The sequence below is a fragment of the Suillus clintonianus genome, assembly GCF_016758775.1.
Source record: "Suillus clintonianus strain FC179 chromosome Unknown DEU56scaffold_104, whole genome shotgun sequence".
Taxonomy (NCBI): domain Eukaryota; kingdom Fungi; phylum Basidiomycota; class Agaricomycetes; order Boletales; family Suillaceae; genus Suillus; species Suillus clintonianus.
The window spans coordinates 49,297-62,438 of record NW_024539328.1 but is presented as its reverse complement, the minus strand read 5'-3'; the positions used below and the strand labels follow the sequence as shown (position 1 = coordinate 62,438).

General features: G+C 49.7%; 3 protein-coding genes across 3 annotated transcripts; all 3 read right to left on the bottom strand.

Moving 5' to 3' along the window:
- Window positions 1-2,434: 2,434 nt before the first annotated feature.
- DEU56DRAFT_43630 (uncharacterized protein) lies at window positions 2,435-4,988 on the bottom strand. Its single transcript, XM_041346219.1, has 10 exons — window positions 4,584-4,988; window positions 4,192-4,528; window positions 4,034-4,116; window positions 3,818-3,984; window positions 3,582-3,763; window positions 3,506-3,525; window positions 3,177-3,451; window positions 3,093-3,111; window positions 2,761-3,033; window positions 2,435-2,709 (listed from the first exon to the last, which is right to left on the bottom strand). The coding sequence occupies exons 1-10, from the start codon at window positions 4,848-4,850 to the stop codon at window positions 2,623-2,625; spliced, it is 1,710 nt and encodes a 569-aa protein (XP_041203775.1). The 5' UTR covers window positions 4,851-4,988; the 3' UTR covers window positions 2,435-2,622.
- Window positions 4,989-6,981: 1,993 nt separating this feature from the next.
- DEU56DRAFT_983721 (uncharacterized protein) lies at window positions 6,982-9,364 on the bottom strand (the record flags this gene model as incomplete). Its single annotated transcript, XM_041359964.1, has 10 exons — window positions 6,982-7,205; window positions 7,261-7,533; window positions 7,564-7,612; window positions 7,679-7,956; window positions 8,014-8,033; window positions 8,089-8,270; window positions 8,332-8,498; window positions 8,548-8,630; window positions 8,704-9,040; window positions 9,098-9,364. The coding sequence occupies 10 exons, from the start codon at window positions 9,362-9,364 to the stop codon at window positions 7,119-7,121; spliced, it is 1,743 nt and encodes a 580-aa protein (XP_041203774.1). The 3' UTR covers window positions 6,982-7,118.
- A 370-nt stretch (window positions 9,365-9,734) lies between these two features.
- DEU56DRAFT_904108 (uncharacterized protein) lies at window positions 9,735-12,317 on the bottom strand. The gene is made up of 10 exons (XM_041356663.1): window positions 11,910-12,317; window positions 11,605-11,854; window positions 11,360-11,442; window positions 11,145-11,311; window positions 10,909-11,090; window positions 10,831-10,850; window positions 10,502-10,776; window positions 10,404-10,437; window positions 10,092-10,364; window positions 9,735-10,037 (listed from the first exon to the last, which is right to left on the bottom strand). The coding sequence occupies exons 1-10, from the start codon at window positions 12,174-12,176 to the stop codon at window positions 9,951-9,953; spliced, it is 1,638 nt and encodes a 545-aa protein (XP_041203773.1). The 5' UTR covers window positions 12,177-12,317; the 3' UTR covers window positions 9,735-9,950.
- Between the last annotated feature and the right edge of the window lie 825 nt (window positions 12,318-13,142).

Here is a 13,142-nt window from a genome sequence, read left to right as displayed (position 1 = left end):
ATGTTTAATTCTCTCCGAGCCCATCCTCCTTATAACTCCATTTTGATCTCGGCTGTAGATGTTCTGATTGAACATTCTGTTGACCTGCGTGTAGTGCACGTAAGCGGCTGTGATAACGTCGTGGCTGACGCACTATCTCGTTTTCACAACGAACGGGTTTTGCAAATTGCACCTGACGCACAGTTTTTCGATTTTGAACCCCCTCGGAATGCGCTGGGGGTGGCGAGAACATGATCCCACTTTCCCCACAGTCCAGGCAACCCACACGGGAAGCCTGGTCTGAAGAGCGGCTCTTTCACGAACGCTCTATCGCGCTTGGTTTTGCTATCGAACCATCGACTTCATCAGCTTACGACTCACACTTGAATTCTTATATTTCCTTCTGCCAATTGCACCATCGCGTCATCGACCCCACAGAGGACACCTTATCATACTACGTTGTCTGGCTATCACACCATATCGAACCCCGCTCTGTCGATAATTACCTCTCAGGAATCGCAAATCGGCTTGAGTTCATGTTTCCCAATGTGCGCGCCGCACGACGTTCACCACTTGTCACTCGCACCTTGAAAGGGTGCAAACGTCGTTTATCGAAACCCGTTCAGCGCAAGTTACCACTTCGCTTGGATGATCTTGTACGCATTGTCCACGACATTGGTTCTCACCCACACTACGACGACTCTCTCTTCCTCGCTATGCTCATCACCGGCTTCACAAGCTTGCAGCGCTTGGGCGAGCTCACGTGGCCTGATGCCACCAAACTTCAATCCTACAGAAAAGTGTCTCTTCGACACACCTTGAAATCTGACACGAGAACGCTGTCTTACCTCCTACCTCACCAAAAGAACGACAGTCTTGGAACCGGGTCTAGCATTCTACTCGTTGCAGACCCAGCATCACCGATTGACCCACATCGACATATGCAGAACTATATCGGCACTCGTGATGCTCAATTCCTGCATCACCCTGCACTTTGGGTGACAAGTTCAGGTAGCGTTCCCACACGTTCGTGGTTTCTTCAACGTCTCCACCGTTTCTGCGGCGCACAATTTTCGGGACATTCAATGAGAGCAGGTGGTGCCACTGCTCTCGCTGCTGCGGGAATGTCTTCGGATCTGATTCGCGCCGCAGGACGTTGGTCATCCGACGAATTTAATAAGTATATTCGTCAACATCCTTTCTTGCTGCATGCACTCATGCACGGCACAGCACGCGCGCCATCTTAGCAATATTTCACGCGGTCTCTCATTCTACTCTCAGCATTCCGTCACTCCATTCACGCATTCTCTCCATTCACGCATTCTCGGACTCGCGCACTCGAAGACTCACAACATATTCTCCCACCAACAACACAAAAAACAACATATAAATCACACATATTTAAAAAAAAAAAAAAAAAGGAATAGCCCTTTAGCATTCTGTTCGAGTCTCCGTCTTTTCTATCGAGCCTCCATCTCTCATATTAGTTTCTTACCGAGTCCCCGATTGCTCACTACTGTATTCTGCGACTCTTTGATTGCAATAAAATGTGACCGAGTCCCCCGAGTATAAAACTGGGGGACTCCGCTTGCCTACTACACACGTGAGACCTCTTCAAACGTAGACTGATTCATCGTGGTTTAACTTGTTTGACCGAGTTGAATCAGTTCGCGACGTTGGTCAAATCATTCGTGACTCAGCTGTCGAGTCATAGGCTTACACATACGAGGCCCCTCTTCGTTTGGGTATATACGAGGCTTTCAAACCAAAGTTGTTGTGCCGTCTCTATTCACTTGCCCTCATAGAGCACTTCTGCTCCGTGCACGTCTGCACCGAAAATTTGAACTTCCCACCCACCCTAGTTACTCCCTGTACAGCATTCTGTTCGAGTCTCCGTCTTTTCTATCGAGCCTCCATCTCTCATATTAGTTTCTTACCGAGTCCCCGATTGCTCACTACTGTATTCTGCGACTCTTTGATTGCAATAAAATGTGACCGAGTCCCCCGAGTAATGTACAACCAACACGTCCGAGGGGTATCGCCGCTCCTGCCCAATGATCGATAATTCAGAGTCCTTCATCATGATGTAACTAGCTAAAGACAGGTTCTACGCGTCAATACTTAAACATAAACCCCACTCACGTACTCTCGAGCAGCGTCGGACCAAAATGCATTCTTTCATCGATGAGGCAACACCGCCTCGTCATCCCCAGTACCTTCCACCCCTCAACAGATATATGGCATGGATACTAGTAGGTCCTCCGTGAATGCCTAGCCGTATCAGCTCCACCCATCCCTTGCCCTCGTCCACGCCGCGCGATCAGCAGACCTCAAGTGTGTTTTACTTAACATCCTAGTATCCGCGGCAGTTAGTGTACCCCCGGACCCATCCCCAAATGTCAAATTCAAGTTCATCACTGTTTGTCATAAAAAAAGCAACTAGACACTCACTTCAACTTCAAATTCCATCATTCACGAACTATGGCTAGCGTCTTCTGTTCTATACTGTTGATCGAGGTTAATTCATTTTCCAAGCAAATACAGCAATTAAAACAACATGATAGCAAGTCGAACAATTACGACCCATCGGTCATGGGTATCAAGAGAAAAACATACGAGACCAGGTCCATACAACATGACGCTTCACAATTTCGCGTTCACTTTCACCTCATTGTCATACCCCTCCACTAAGACCCGCCTCAACACCTTCCCAGTTGGCGACTTTGGAATCTACCCAAGTGCTCGGTCAACCCCCAAAAACAAAACGAGGAAAAAACCTACCGCATCGACAATGCCAATGCCCCCCCTCAACCACTTGTACCGACTCAGCCGCTCTTGAACCCAAGCATCAAGCCGTACCACAACCTCTTTCTCACCTAGCGCTGCGCCCGCTGGGGATAGCACGATCCATGCACGCGGGATGCGTTCGTCGGAGGTACGTCCACCAGAAATTCCCGCGACGGTCACATCAGTAATGAGCTTGTCGGGCTGCGCCAGGATCGTATTCTCAATTTCGACGGGAGAGACTTGCATCCCTGAGATTTTGAGCGTGTCCTATGAGGATGGGGTCAGTACGACACGAACCGAGTTATCTGCGTGGTGGTGCAGCTTACCTTGGTGCGGTCTTCGAAACTGCAAACATGGCGGGTCGACCTCAGTATGATGGGAGGCATATTATACTTCTCGAACCAACTCACAAAAGCACTCCGTCCTCGTCGATCCGCATCTGGTCGCCCGTACGAAGCCACCCATCGACGAACGTCTCCCGTGTCGCCTTGACATTTCCCTTGTATCCCAGCACCGCAGTGCCCCCGCGTACAAGGAGTTCACCCACCTCATTTGGGCCTGCGAGAGACCCGTCGGGACGAACAATGCGAGCTTCGACACTGGAGACCAGAATTCCGACGGAGCCGGGTTTGTTCTTGGCTCGTCCATTGAGCATTCCAGGAAAGGGTTTCATGGCCACCAACATCTATCTCGGGCAGTCAAATTGGGGGGTTTCGATGAGGAACGGAAGGTCGCTTACGAATTCAGATAAAGCAAAGCCTGTCCAAGTAGATAGTAGTACAATGACACACACAATAAGAGAGTGGGGAACGTACCTTCGCTAACTCTTTCTATATCTGGGAAGCGAGCGCAAAGCTGGGTGGCAAGCTGGGGTGGGAGGTGTGCAGCGCCACTGCCTATGCTTTTAATTGAGCTCAAATCGGCAGTTTTGAAGCGGGGATGGTGGACCAGCTGGTGTACAAGTGATGGGACGAGGTTTATCGTCGTGATACGGTATCTGGTCGCGACCAAAGCATGAATATCAGTAACATAGTATATATAATGCATTTACTTTGGGATGCTGTCGAAAAAGAAATCGATGTCCCACTTCGGTAGTATAACTGTCGTATGAGGCCCAAGGAAGTTGAAAAAACTGGTCATGTAGAGGCCATATGAGTGGTAGATCGGAAGGACACTGAGGGATACTGGAAGCCCATCGGGGGTGTCCCATACCGGTGGCTGAAGAAGGATTGGGAGAACATGAAACTAGCATCGGATGAATGCATACCTCTTGGACTTTAGCCATTTCCATAAACTGTACCATCATTCCTAGCATGGCATGGATGATGTTTCCCTGGGATACCATGAGGGCTATATGATGGAGTCAGAAATGCTGCTTAGATGTTGCGTCCAACTGCAATCACAACCAGAAAAAGAGATACATGCCTTTTGGAGGACCGCTTGTACCACTGGAAAAGACCAGGTATGCCAGAGTGTCCTTATTAGCATCACGGACTGGCTCCCGTGGAATACAACTCTTGCGAGCAGAGGAGACGAGCTGATCGTAGCTTGTGTAACCATCACATTTGCCTTCTAGGATGTAGATCCGATCTGCAGGGAGACCTGAGGTCAAAGCGAGTGGCAGCAACGAGGGACTGGCAAAAATCGTAGTCGCCTGCGCGAGCGAATTGGCGTGTTTGAACTCGTACGGTGTTGAGTACGATGAGAACAGCGCAAATGGGACCGTGATAGCTAGCAGCGAATGCACCAGTGCGATATAGTCCTGACAAAATGAACTTATTCGCTGTATACGCTCACTGCTGGAAAATGTAACTCACTAGGCAATTCTCGCTTAGAATGCCTACAAGCTCTCCATTTTCTGGGCGAAATCCTAGGCCACCCTGCGTCACATCAGCACCAAGTGCAGTAGCGCCATCGCGGACACGCTCGATAAACTCCCTGAACGAACGACGCTGGCCAGTAGCCACGTTTACGAACAAAGTGTAATCTGGCCACTCCTGCTGGTCAGGCCGCTCGAAGATGAAGTGGTGAAAGTTTGATTCGGGGACCTTTGGCAGGTCAGGGAAGAGTGACTTGTAGTACATGCTTGACCACTGATGGGGCACGAGGCTTCCGCGGTACTTCGGCTGGCTCCTGAAAATATGAAATATCCTGTTTTTGGCCCGGCCTTTTGTAGGGGCCAGGAATGCACATTTGTAGTTACAGCATGACTGGTTTACGACAGCCGCATTATGCCGGGATTCTGGCAGCGATCGAACGCACCATGAGCATGAGCCCTTTACTTAATGTTATACAACCCTGCGACCTGTGAAGGAATTACATTTACCGGGATGAAGCCGAGCTGACTGGTTGCAAGGCAGTCACAATTCAATAGGGACCCGGAAGCACGATCCGGAAGCACGCACATTCCGCTTGCATGTTTTGAATTTTTCATATATGTCATGTAAGAGTAAGTAACACGAATTCAAAGGATCAACACACCTACCATTGCGTAAACACAGAGACTCTGCGCGTTCCTAATTACGAGGTGTCCTTTATCAGAAGTTAGTCCGCGGGAACACCCGGCTCGTGATGCACGAGCTCGCACAACAGGCACACAGCCGCATCCGTCAGGCCCTGTTTGAACGCCTACGAAACGAGGGGCATGTGGGATCACCGGGATGGTTAATAATTCAAAGATCTGGATGTTAGTATTTTATGCTGGGCTTAATACTCTTACTTAAAAGTGTACTTGCTTGTGATATTCTCCGCCCTGCCGAGACAAGGTTGGTAAACTGAGATCATGCCTCGGATGGAAGCACATTCAATTCATTTTACCCGCGTATTGGGCCCATGATGGGGCACAGGAATCGCATTGGGGAAGTTTCGACGGCTCGGCTCTGAGACAGCGGGTCGCTCGGTATGGACCATGATAGGATCCTCATCATCCACTGCGGGGGATATCATGGACTCTGCACAGCTCAAGCAGCGAACTGAACAATTAGACTGATATCATGGACTCTGCACAGCTCAAGCAGCGAACTGAACAATTAGACTGATATCAGAAGACTGAGCTATGACATCAGTGAACCGATGTCTATGAATACTGCGAGAAAGTTGAGTTATCGGCACATAGCCATGGATGTCTAAGACTAAGAATGCTCATTCTGAATAATCATTCAGAATAAGCGTGCTTAGTCTGGCAGCCAATAGTATTTTTGCGGGGACAAGCATCAAATATAAATGCCAAAGCAAATGCCAACGAGGAACAAGACAAAACAAAGGCGGAGCCATACAGACCTGCTGATGCAAACTGACGATACGTCGAGGCCAATGTAAGTCATTAGAGCGAGATTTGGTATATGAAACACGTCACTTTGCGCTCCTCAGCGTAAATGTTGATAAGGGAATATAGGATTTTCGGTAGCACAGTGAATTGGTTGCAAACCCGTAATCTACTACTACTAGACGAGAAATTTACTACTGTATGTACACCGATGATTTAAGGTTTCAGCCACCTTTCGGCCATTGCCGAGTCACGCTCGCCAAGCACCAACTCCAACAGGGGAAGACAGGAAGAACACAAGGGATTATGTTTCGCGGAGAACCCTAGTTGGAGACTGTCCATATACAATCATATTCGCTGAGCGTGATACTCCCTCTTAATCTTCATTCGTTCACGTGTGACTATATACCCTGCGTCACACTCGACTGCCCGCTGTGTCCAACCATCAAGATCGACATCGAAACGAAGAACTATTATTCCTCCACTTATCAGTATGCACTCGGCTTTGTCAACTGCTCACACATCGACCATGGACCATGCAAGATCCTAGGGATCAGGGGCAAGTCAGCTGGCTTCATCCTATTCCGGGTGCCCAGGTGTTCCTTACGCTCGACTTTACCACCCTTATGTGAACCCAGACCAGCTGACTTCGTTGGCCTCGAAGATGTCTCTTCCCGGAAGCAACACTTTGAACGGTGGATGCCTGTACGTCAGGAGGGCTTGGTCGAGGTTAACTTTCCAAATATACCGAGTGAGTCGGTGTTTGACATTAGGCATAAGAACCTAGAGATTGTCTACTTGTGACAGTTTTGTTGGAGAGCGAGACAATCAGCTTCTTACTGTTTGCGTAATTAGATTAGACTGATTTATTATTTACCTGAAGATCCCAGTTCACATCTTATTTAACTTTCATTTTTGTCCTGTCCCTCGCGAGCCATCGCTAGCGCCTTCTAGGTCCACACTGTCTGAGCCAGTGTTCGAAGTTAAATCATTTCCAAAGCAGATACAGCGGTTAACATAATATGATTGCAAGTCGCACAATGATGACCCATCGGTCAACGGTATCGAGAGAAACATACGTGACACTTCACAATTTCGCATTCGCTTTCACCTCTTTTTCATATCCCTCCACCAACACCCGCCTCAACACCTTCCCAGTTGGCGACTTCGGAATCTACCCAAGTACTCAATCAATCCACCCCAAACACAAAGCGAGGAAAAAAACCTACCGCCTGCACAATGCCAATGCCTCCCCTCAACCACTTATACCGACTCAGGCGCTCTTGCACCCAAGCATCAAGCCGTGCCACAACCTCTCTCTCACCCAGCGCTGCGCCCGCTGGGGATAGTACAATCCATGCACGCGGGATGCGTTCATCCGAAGTACGTCCACCCGAAATGCCCGCGACAGTCACATCAGTAACGAGCTTGTCGGGCTGCGCCAGGATCGTGTTCTCGATTTCGACGGGGGAGACTTGCATCCCTGAGATTTTGAGCGTGTCCTGTGAGAATGGAGTCAGTACAATACGAACCGAGTTGTGTGCGTGGATGGCGCAGCTTGCCTTGGTGCGGTCTTCGAAGCTGCGAATAGGGCAGGTCAGCCTCTATACGATGGGAGGCACGTCGTACTCATCGAAACAAACTTACAAAAGCACCTCGTCCTCATCGATCCGCATTTGGTCACCCGTGCGTACCCACCCATCGACAAATGTTTCCCGAGTGGCCTTGTCGTTTCCCTTGTATCCCAGCGCCACACAGCCTCCGCGGACGAGAAGCTCACCCGGCTCGTTCGGGCCCGCAAGGGACCCGTCGGGACGGACAATGCGAGCTTCGACACCAGGGACGAGAATTCCGGCAGAGCCAGGCTTATTCTTGGCGCGTCCATCGAGCATGCCAGGGATGGGCTTCATGGCTATTGCCATTGTCTACCTCAGGCAATGACGTCAGGGGACGGAAGGAGTTTAGATGGGGAGATCACTTACGAATTCGGAGAGGCCGTAGCCTGTGAAGGTTAACAGTAGCACCAATGATCTACAAACAAGATGTGGAGGACGCACCTTCGGTAACTCTTGGCATGTCTGTGAAACGGACGAGAATCTGGTCGGAGAGCTGGGGCGGGAGGTACGCAGCGCCGCTTGCGATTGTCTTGACCGAGTTCAGATCATTAGTTTTGAAGCGTGGATGGTGAACAAGCTGGTGCACAAGGGATGGGACGAGGATTATGGTCGTAATGTGATACCTACATCGCAGCTTAAGTATGAGTACAAGGGACTACAGGACACGCCAAAGGCTCCACTTACTTCGGGACGCTGTCAAAGAATAAATCAATGTCCCATTTCGGGAGCATGATAATCGTGGAGGGATTAAAGAAGCTGAAGAAGGTGGTCGTGTAAAGGCCGAGAGAGTGATAGACGGGAAGAACGTTGAAGGTTACTTGTAGCCCATCAGGGGTGTTCCATACTGGTGGCTGGCAAGGGAGTCAGGGAAAACCAAGAATGTAGCGCCGAAAGACATACAGCCTGAGTTTTAGCCATTTCCATGCCGTTCACCATCGTTGAGAGGGTGGCACAAGTGATATTTCCATGGGACGCCATGACGGCTGTACAATACAGTCAGAAGCTGCATCTCTGATTCTACGATTGGAAAGTGAGACAAGAAAAAGAGATGCATACCTTTGGGAGGACCGCTTGTTCCACTGGAATAGATCAGGTAAGCCAGAGTGTCCTTGGTAGCATGACGGACTGGCAGACGTGGAATGCTATTCTTTCGAGCAGAAGAGATGAGCTGATCGTAGCTTGTATAGCCTTTGTTCTCTCCTTCTAGGAGGTATATCCGATCTGCGGGGAGACCCGAAGTCAACGCCAGTTGCAGTAACGAAGGACTGGTAAAGATCCTAGTCGCTTGTGCGAGGGAACTGGCGTGTTTGAACTCATACGGTGTTGAATAGGACGAGAACAATGCAAACGGGACTGTGATAACTAGTAGCGAATGTATCAGAGCTATGTAGTCCTGACAAAGTTACGTTGTCAAATTACGATCCTAATCGAAAAATGGAATGTAACGCACTGGACAGTTCTCGCTCAAAATGCCTATAACATCTCCATTCTCTGGGCGAAGACCTAGGCCACCCTGAGTCACATCAGCACCTAATGCAGTAGCGCCGTCGCGAACACGCTCGATGAACTCCCTGAACGAACGGCGCTGGCCAGTAGCCACATTCACGAATAAAGTGTAATCTGGCCACTCCCGCTGGTCAGGTCGGTTAAAAAGCAGGTGGTGAACATTTGATTCGGGGACCTTTGGCAGGTCAGGGAAGAGTGACTTGTGGTACATGCTTGACCACCGATGCCCGAAGCTTCAGCGCTTCAACAGTGCTATTGGCTGCGGCCAAGAATATTAAAGGTTCCTGTGATTGGCCTGGCTTTTTATACAATGACATGATGGAGCCGCGGACTTGTACGTTTGTGGTTAGAGGTCGTCCGGTTTATGAGCGCCATCAGACCGGAATTGAGTCTGTCAGGGAATTTGCTCAGGACGGACCATGAAAAACTTTGATGCCAGTTTCACGGTCAAGTGAGACGGTAAGGCAGTTACGTTGATTAATGATGGGAGCCGACCAACCGGCAACTCAAAGAAATCAATCACGTGCACCGGGATATCTCAAGCTGATGTGAACCAGCTAGTGGAAGTGCACATGATTACACTCAATTCGCCTGTGCGTCGCAGTTGAAAGTGCTTACTTGCATCATTTGCTCAGCGCTCAAGCGCTCACTGCTCCGAGTCATTTTGAGTCTCCGCAGGTACGCGCTGTAAGATTTAAAAATTCTACAAAATACATCCGCGGCACAAGTCAGCAAGGTATTGATCAAAAAGCTCATCAGTCTCGTTCAGATAGAGGGGTGCACAATCTGTTGCGTCTTCACAATCTCGCCTTCGCCTTCACCTCCCTTTCATACTCATCCACCAGCTCTCGCCTCAACACTTTTCCAGTTGGCGTCTTCGGAATCTAGAGCACAATAATGATCAACCCATCCCAAAGAAAGACGAAAGCAATACCCACCGACTCCACACACCCAATTCCCCCCCTCAACCACTTATATGGACTTAGTCGCTCCCGCACCCATGCATCAAGCCGTGTCACGATCTCTTTCTCATCAAGCGCCGCGCTTGCCGGGGATAACACGATCCATGCTCGCGGAACGCGTTCGTCCGAGGTACGCCCACCCGACACACCCGCAACGCTTACATCAATGATCAATTTGTCCGGCTGCGCCAGAAGCAAGTTCTCGATTTCAACAGGGGAAACTTGCATCCCCGAGATTTTGAGTGTGTCCTGTAACAGCTCAATACATTACCAATGAGTGGTACGTACGCGGCGTAAGCTTGCCTTGGTGCGGTCCTCAAAGCTACGAAATGGGTATATCAACATCATATGGTGATGAGCATACCGTTGCTGTCAGATCAACTTACAAAAGCACTCCGTCCTCGTCGATCCGCATCTGGTCGCCCGTCCGCACCCACCCATCGACGAACGTCTCCCGTGTCGCCTTGGCATTTCCCTTGTATCCCAGCACCGCAGTGCCACCGCGTACAAGGAGTTCACCCGCCTCGTTTGGGCCTGCAAGAGACCCATCGGGTCGAACAATGCGAGCTTCGACACCAGAGGCCAGAATCCCGACGGAGCCAGGTTTGTTCTTGGCCCGTCCATTGAGCATGCCAGGGAGGGGTTTCATAGCCACCGCTGTCTACCTCGGGCAGTCAAGTTTGGGGGTTGCAATGAGTAATGGAAGATCGCTTACGAATTCGGACATACCATATCCTGTGCAAAGTAGATAGTAGTACAATGACCCACACCTAAAAAGGGGTGGGGAATGTACCTTCATTGATTCCTTCCACGTCCGGGAAGCGAGCGCAAAGCTGGGCAGCGAGCTGGGGTGGGAGGTGTGCAGCGCCACTGAGTATGCTTTTAACCGAACTCAAATCAGCTGTCTTGAAGCGGGGATGGTGAACCAGCTGGTGTACAAGTGATGGGACGAGGCCTAACATCGTGACACGGTATCTATTCGTGACGAAAGCATGAATATCAATAGCACAGTATATGAAATACACTTACTTTGGGATGCTGTCGAAAAAAAAATCGATGTCCCACTTCGGTAGTATAGCTGTCGTAGAGGGTTTGAGGAAGCCGAAAAAACTGGTCATGTAGAGGCCGTAAGTATGGTAGAATGGAAGGACATTGAAGTATACTGGAAGCCCATCAGGGATGTCCCGTACTGGTGGCTGGTAAAGGGTTGGGAGAAAGGAAATTAGCGTCGGATGAATGCATACCTGTTGGACTTTAGCCGTTTCCATAAAGTGCACCATCATTCCTAGGGTGGCATGGATGATGGTTCCTTGAGATGCCATGAGGGCTATATGATGGAGTCAGAAATGCTGCTTAGATGTTGCGTCCAACTGCAATCACAGCCAGAAAAAGAGATACATGCCTTTGGGAGGACCGCTTGTCCCACTGGAAAAGATCAGGCAGGCCAGGGTGTCCTTATTAGCGTGACGGACTGGCTCCCGTGGAATACCACTCTTGCGAGCAGAGGAGACGAGCTTATCGTAGCTTGTGTAACCATCACATTTGCCTTCTAAGATATAGATCCGATCTGCAGGGAGACCTGAAGTCAAAGCGAGTGGCAGCAACGAGGGACTGGCAAAAATCGTAGTCGCCTGCGCGAGCGAATTGGTGTGTTTGAACTCGTATGGTGTTGAGTACGATGAGAACAGCGCAAATGGGACCGTGATAACCAGCAGCGAATGCACCAGTGCGATATAGTCCTGACAAAATGAACTTATTCGCTGTATACACTCACTGCTGGAAAATGTAACTCACTAGGCAATTCTCGCTTAGAATGCCTACAAGCTCTCCATTTTCTGGGCGAAATCCTAGGCCACCCTGCGTCACATCAGCACCAAGCGCAGTAGCGCCATCGCGGACACGCTCGACAAATTCCCTGAATGAACGACGCTGGCCAGTAGCCACGTTCACGAACAAAGTGTAATCTGGCCACTCCTGCTGGTCAGGCCGCCCGAAGATGAAGTGGTGGATGTTTGATTCGGGGATCTTTGGAAGGTCAGGGAAGAGCGACTTGTAGTACATGCTTGACCACCGATGGGGCACAAGGCTTCAGCAGTGCGTTGACCGAATCTTGAAGATAAGAATATGTCCCGTATCTGGCCTTGCCTTTTGTAGGGCGCCTAGGAATTTGTATTTACGAGAGCCGTATCATGCGGGGATACTGGCAGCTATTGAACGGACCATGGGCCTTTACTTAATGCGACCCTGCGACTGTGGAGAAATTACATTTACCAGGATGAAGGCGAGTTGAACGATTGCAAGGCAGTCACAATTCAATGGTGATCCGGAAGCGTGCACGCTTCGCTCGTATGTTTCCAATTTTCATAGCACGTATGTCACATAAGAGCAAGTAACACTCAACGAGTTCGAGACAACACGCCCACCATAGCAACTCTGCGCGTTCATGATTGCTGGGCGTCCTTCATCAGAAGTTGGTCCGTAGGAACGCTTAGCCCGTGATGTGCAAACTCACACACAGGCACAGTGTCCGTCAAGCCCAGTTGGAACATCCACGAAATGAATGCTTGTGCGATGGTTGATAATTAAAGCACTGGATGTGAGTGTTTTATGCTGGGCTAAATTCTCTTACTTATGAATCTACTTGCCCACGATATTCTCCTCGTCCTGCAGAGACCAGGTTGGTAGACTGAGATCATGCCTCCGATATGGAAACACATTCAATTCAGTTTACCCGAGTATTGGGCCCATGGTGGGGCACAGGAATAGCATTGGAGGAGTTTTGACGGCTCGGCTCTGAGACAGCGCCCGCGGCTCGGTACGATGGGGCAAGACGAGAGCGCGTGCATGTTGGTTGACAGATTATCTGTAAGCATATCGTAGCTATGTGTCTCACCAGTGTCGTCTGTGACCAAGATGATGACAAGAACCCTCTATGTGTGTATGTGGATGGATATCTGGATCGAAGAGCTGCATGAATTATGAAAAGCGACCGAGAAAACACATTAACGACCACTAACCTCCACTGAC

Coding starts and splice junctions, on each gene's coding strand:
- DEU56DRAFT_904108 (XM_041356663.1), bottom strand. CDS start 12,176: ATGTACTACAAGTCGCTCTTCCCTGACCTTCCAAAGATCCCCGAATCA. Junction 11,855..11,909: donor TTCTAAGCGAGAATTGCCTA/GTGAGTTACATT, acceptor TCATTTTGTCAG/GACTATATCGCACTGGTGCA. Junction 10,365..10,403: donor CCAAGGCAAGCTTACGCCGC/GTACGTACCACT, acceptor GAGCTGTTACAG/GACACACTCAAAATCTCGGG.
- DEU56DRAFT_43630 (XM_041346219.1), bottom strand. CDS start 4,850: ATGTACTACAAGTCACTCTTCCCTGACCTGCCAAAGGTCCCCGAATCA. Junction 4,117..4,191: donor TACAAGCGGTCCTCCAAAAG/GCATGTATCTCT, acceptor TCCATCATATAG/CCCTCATGGTATCCCAGGGA. Junction 3,526..3,581: donor TATAGAAAGAGTTAGCGAAG/GTACGTTCCCCA, acceptor CTACTTGGACAG/GCTTTGCTTTATCTGAATTC.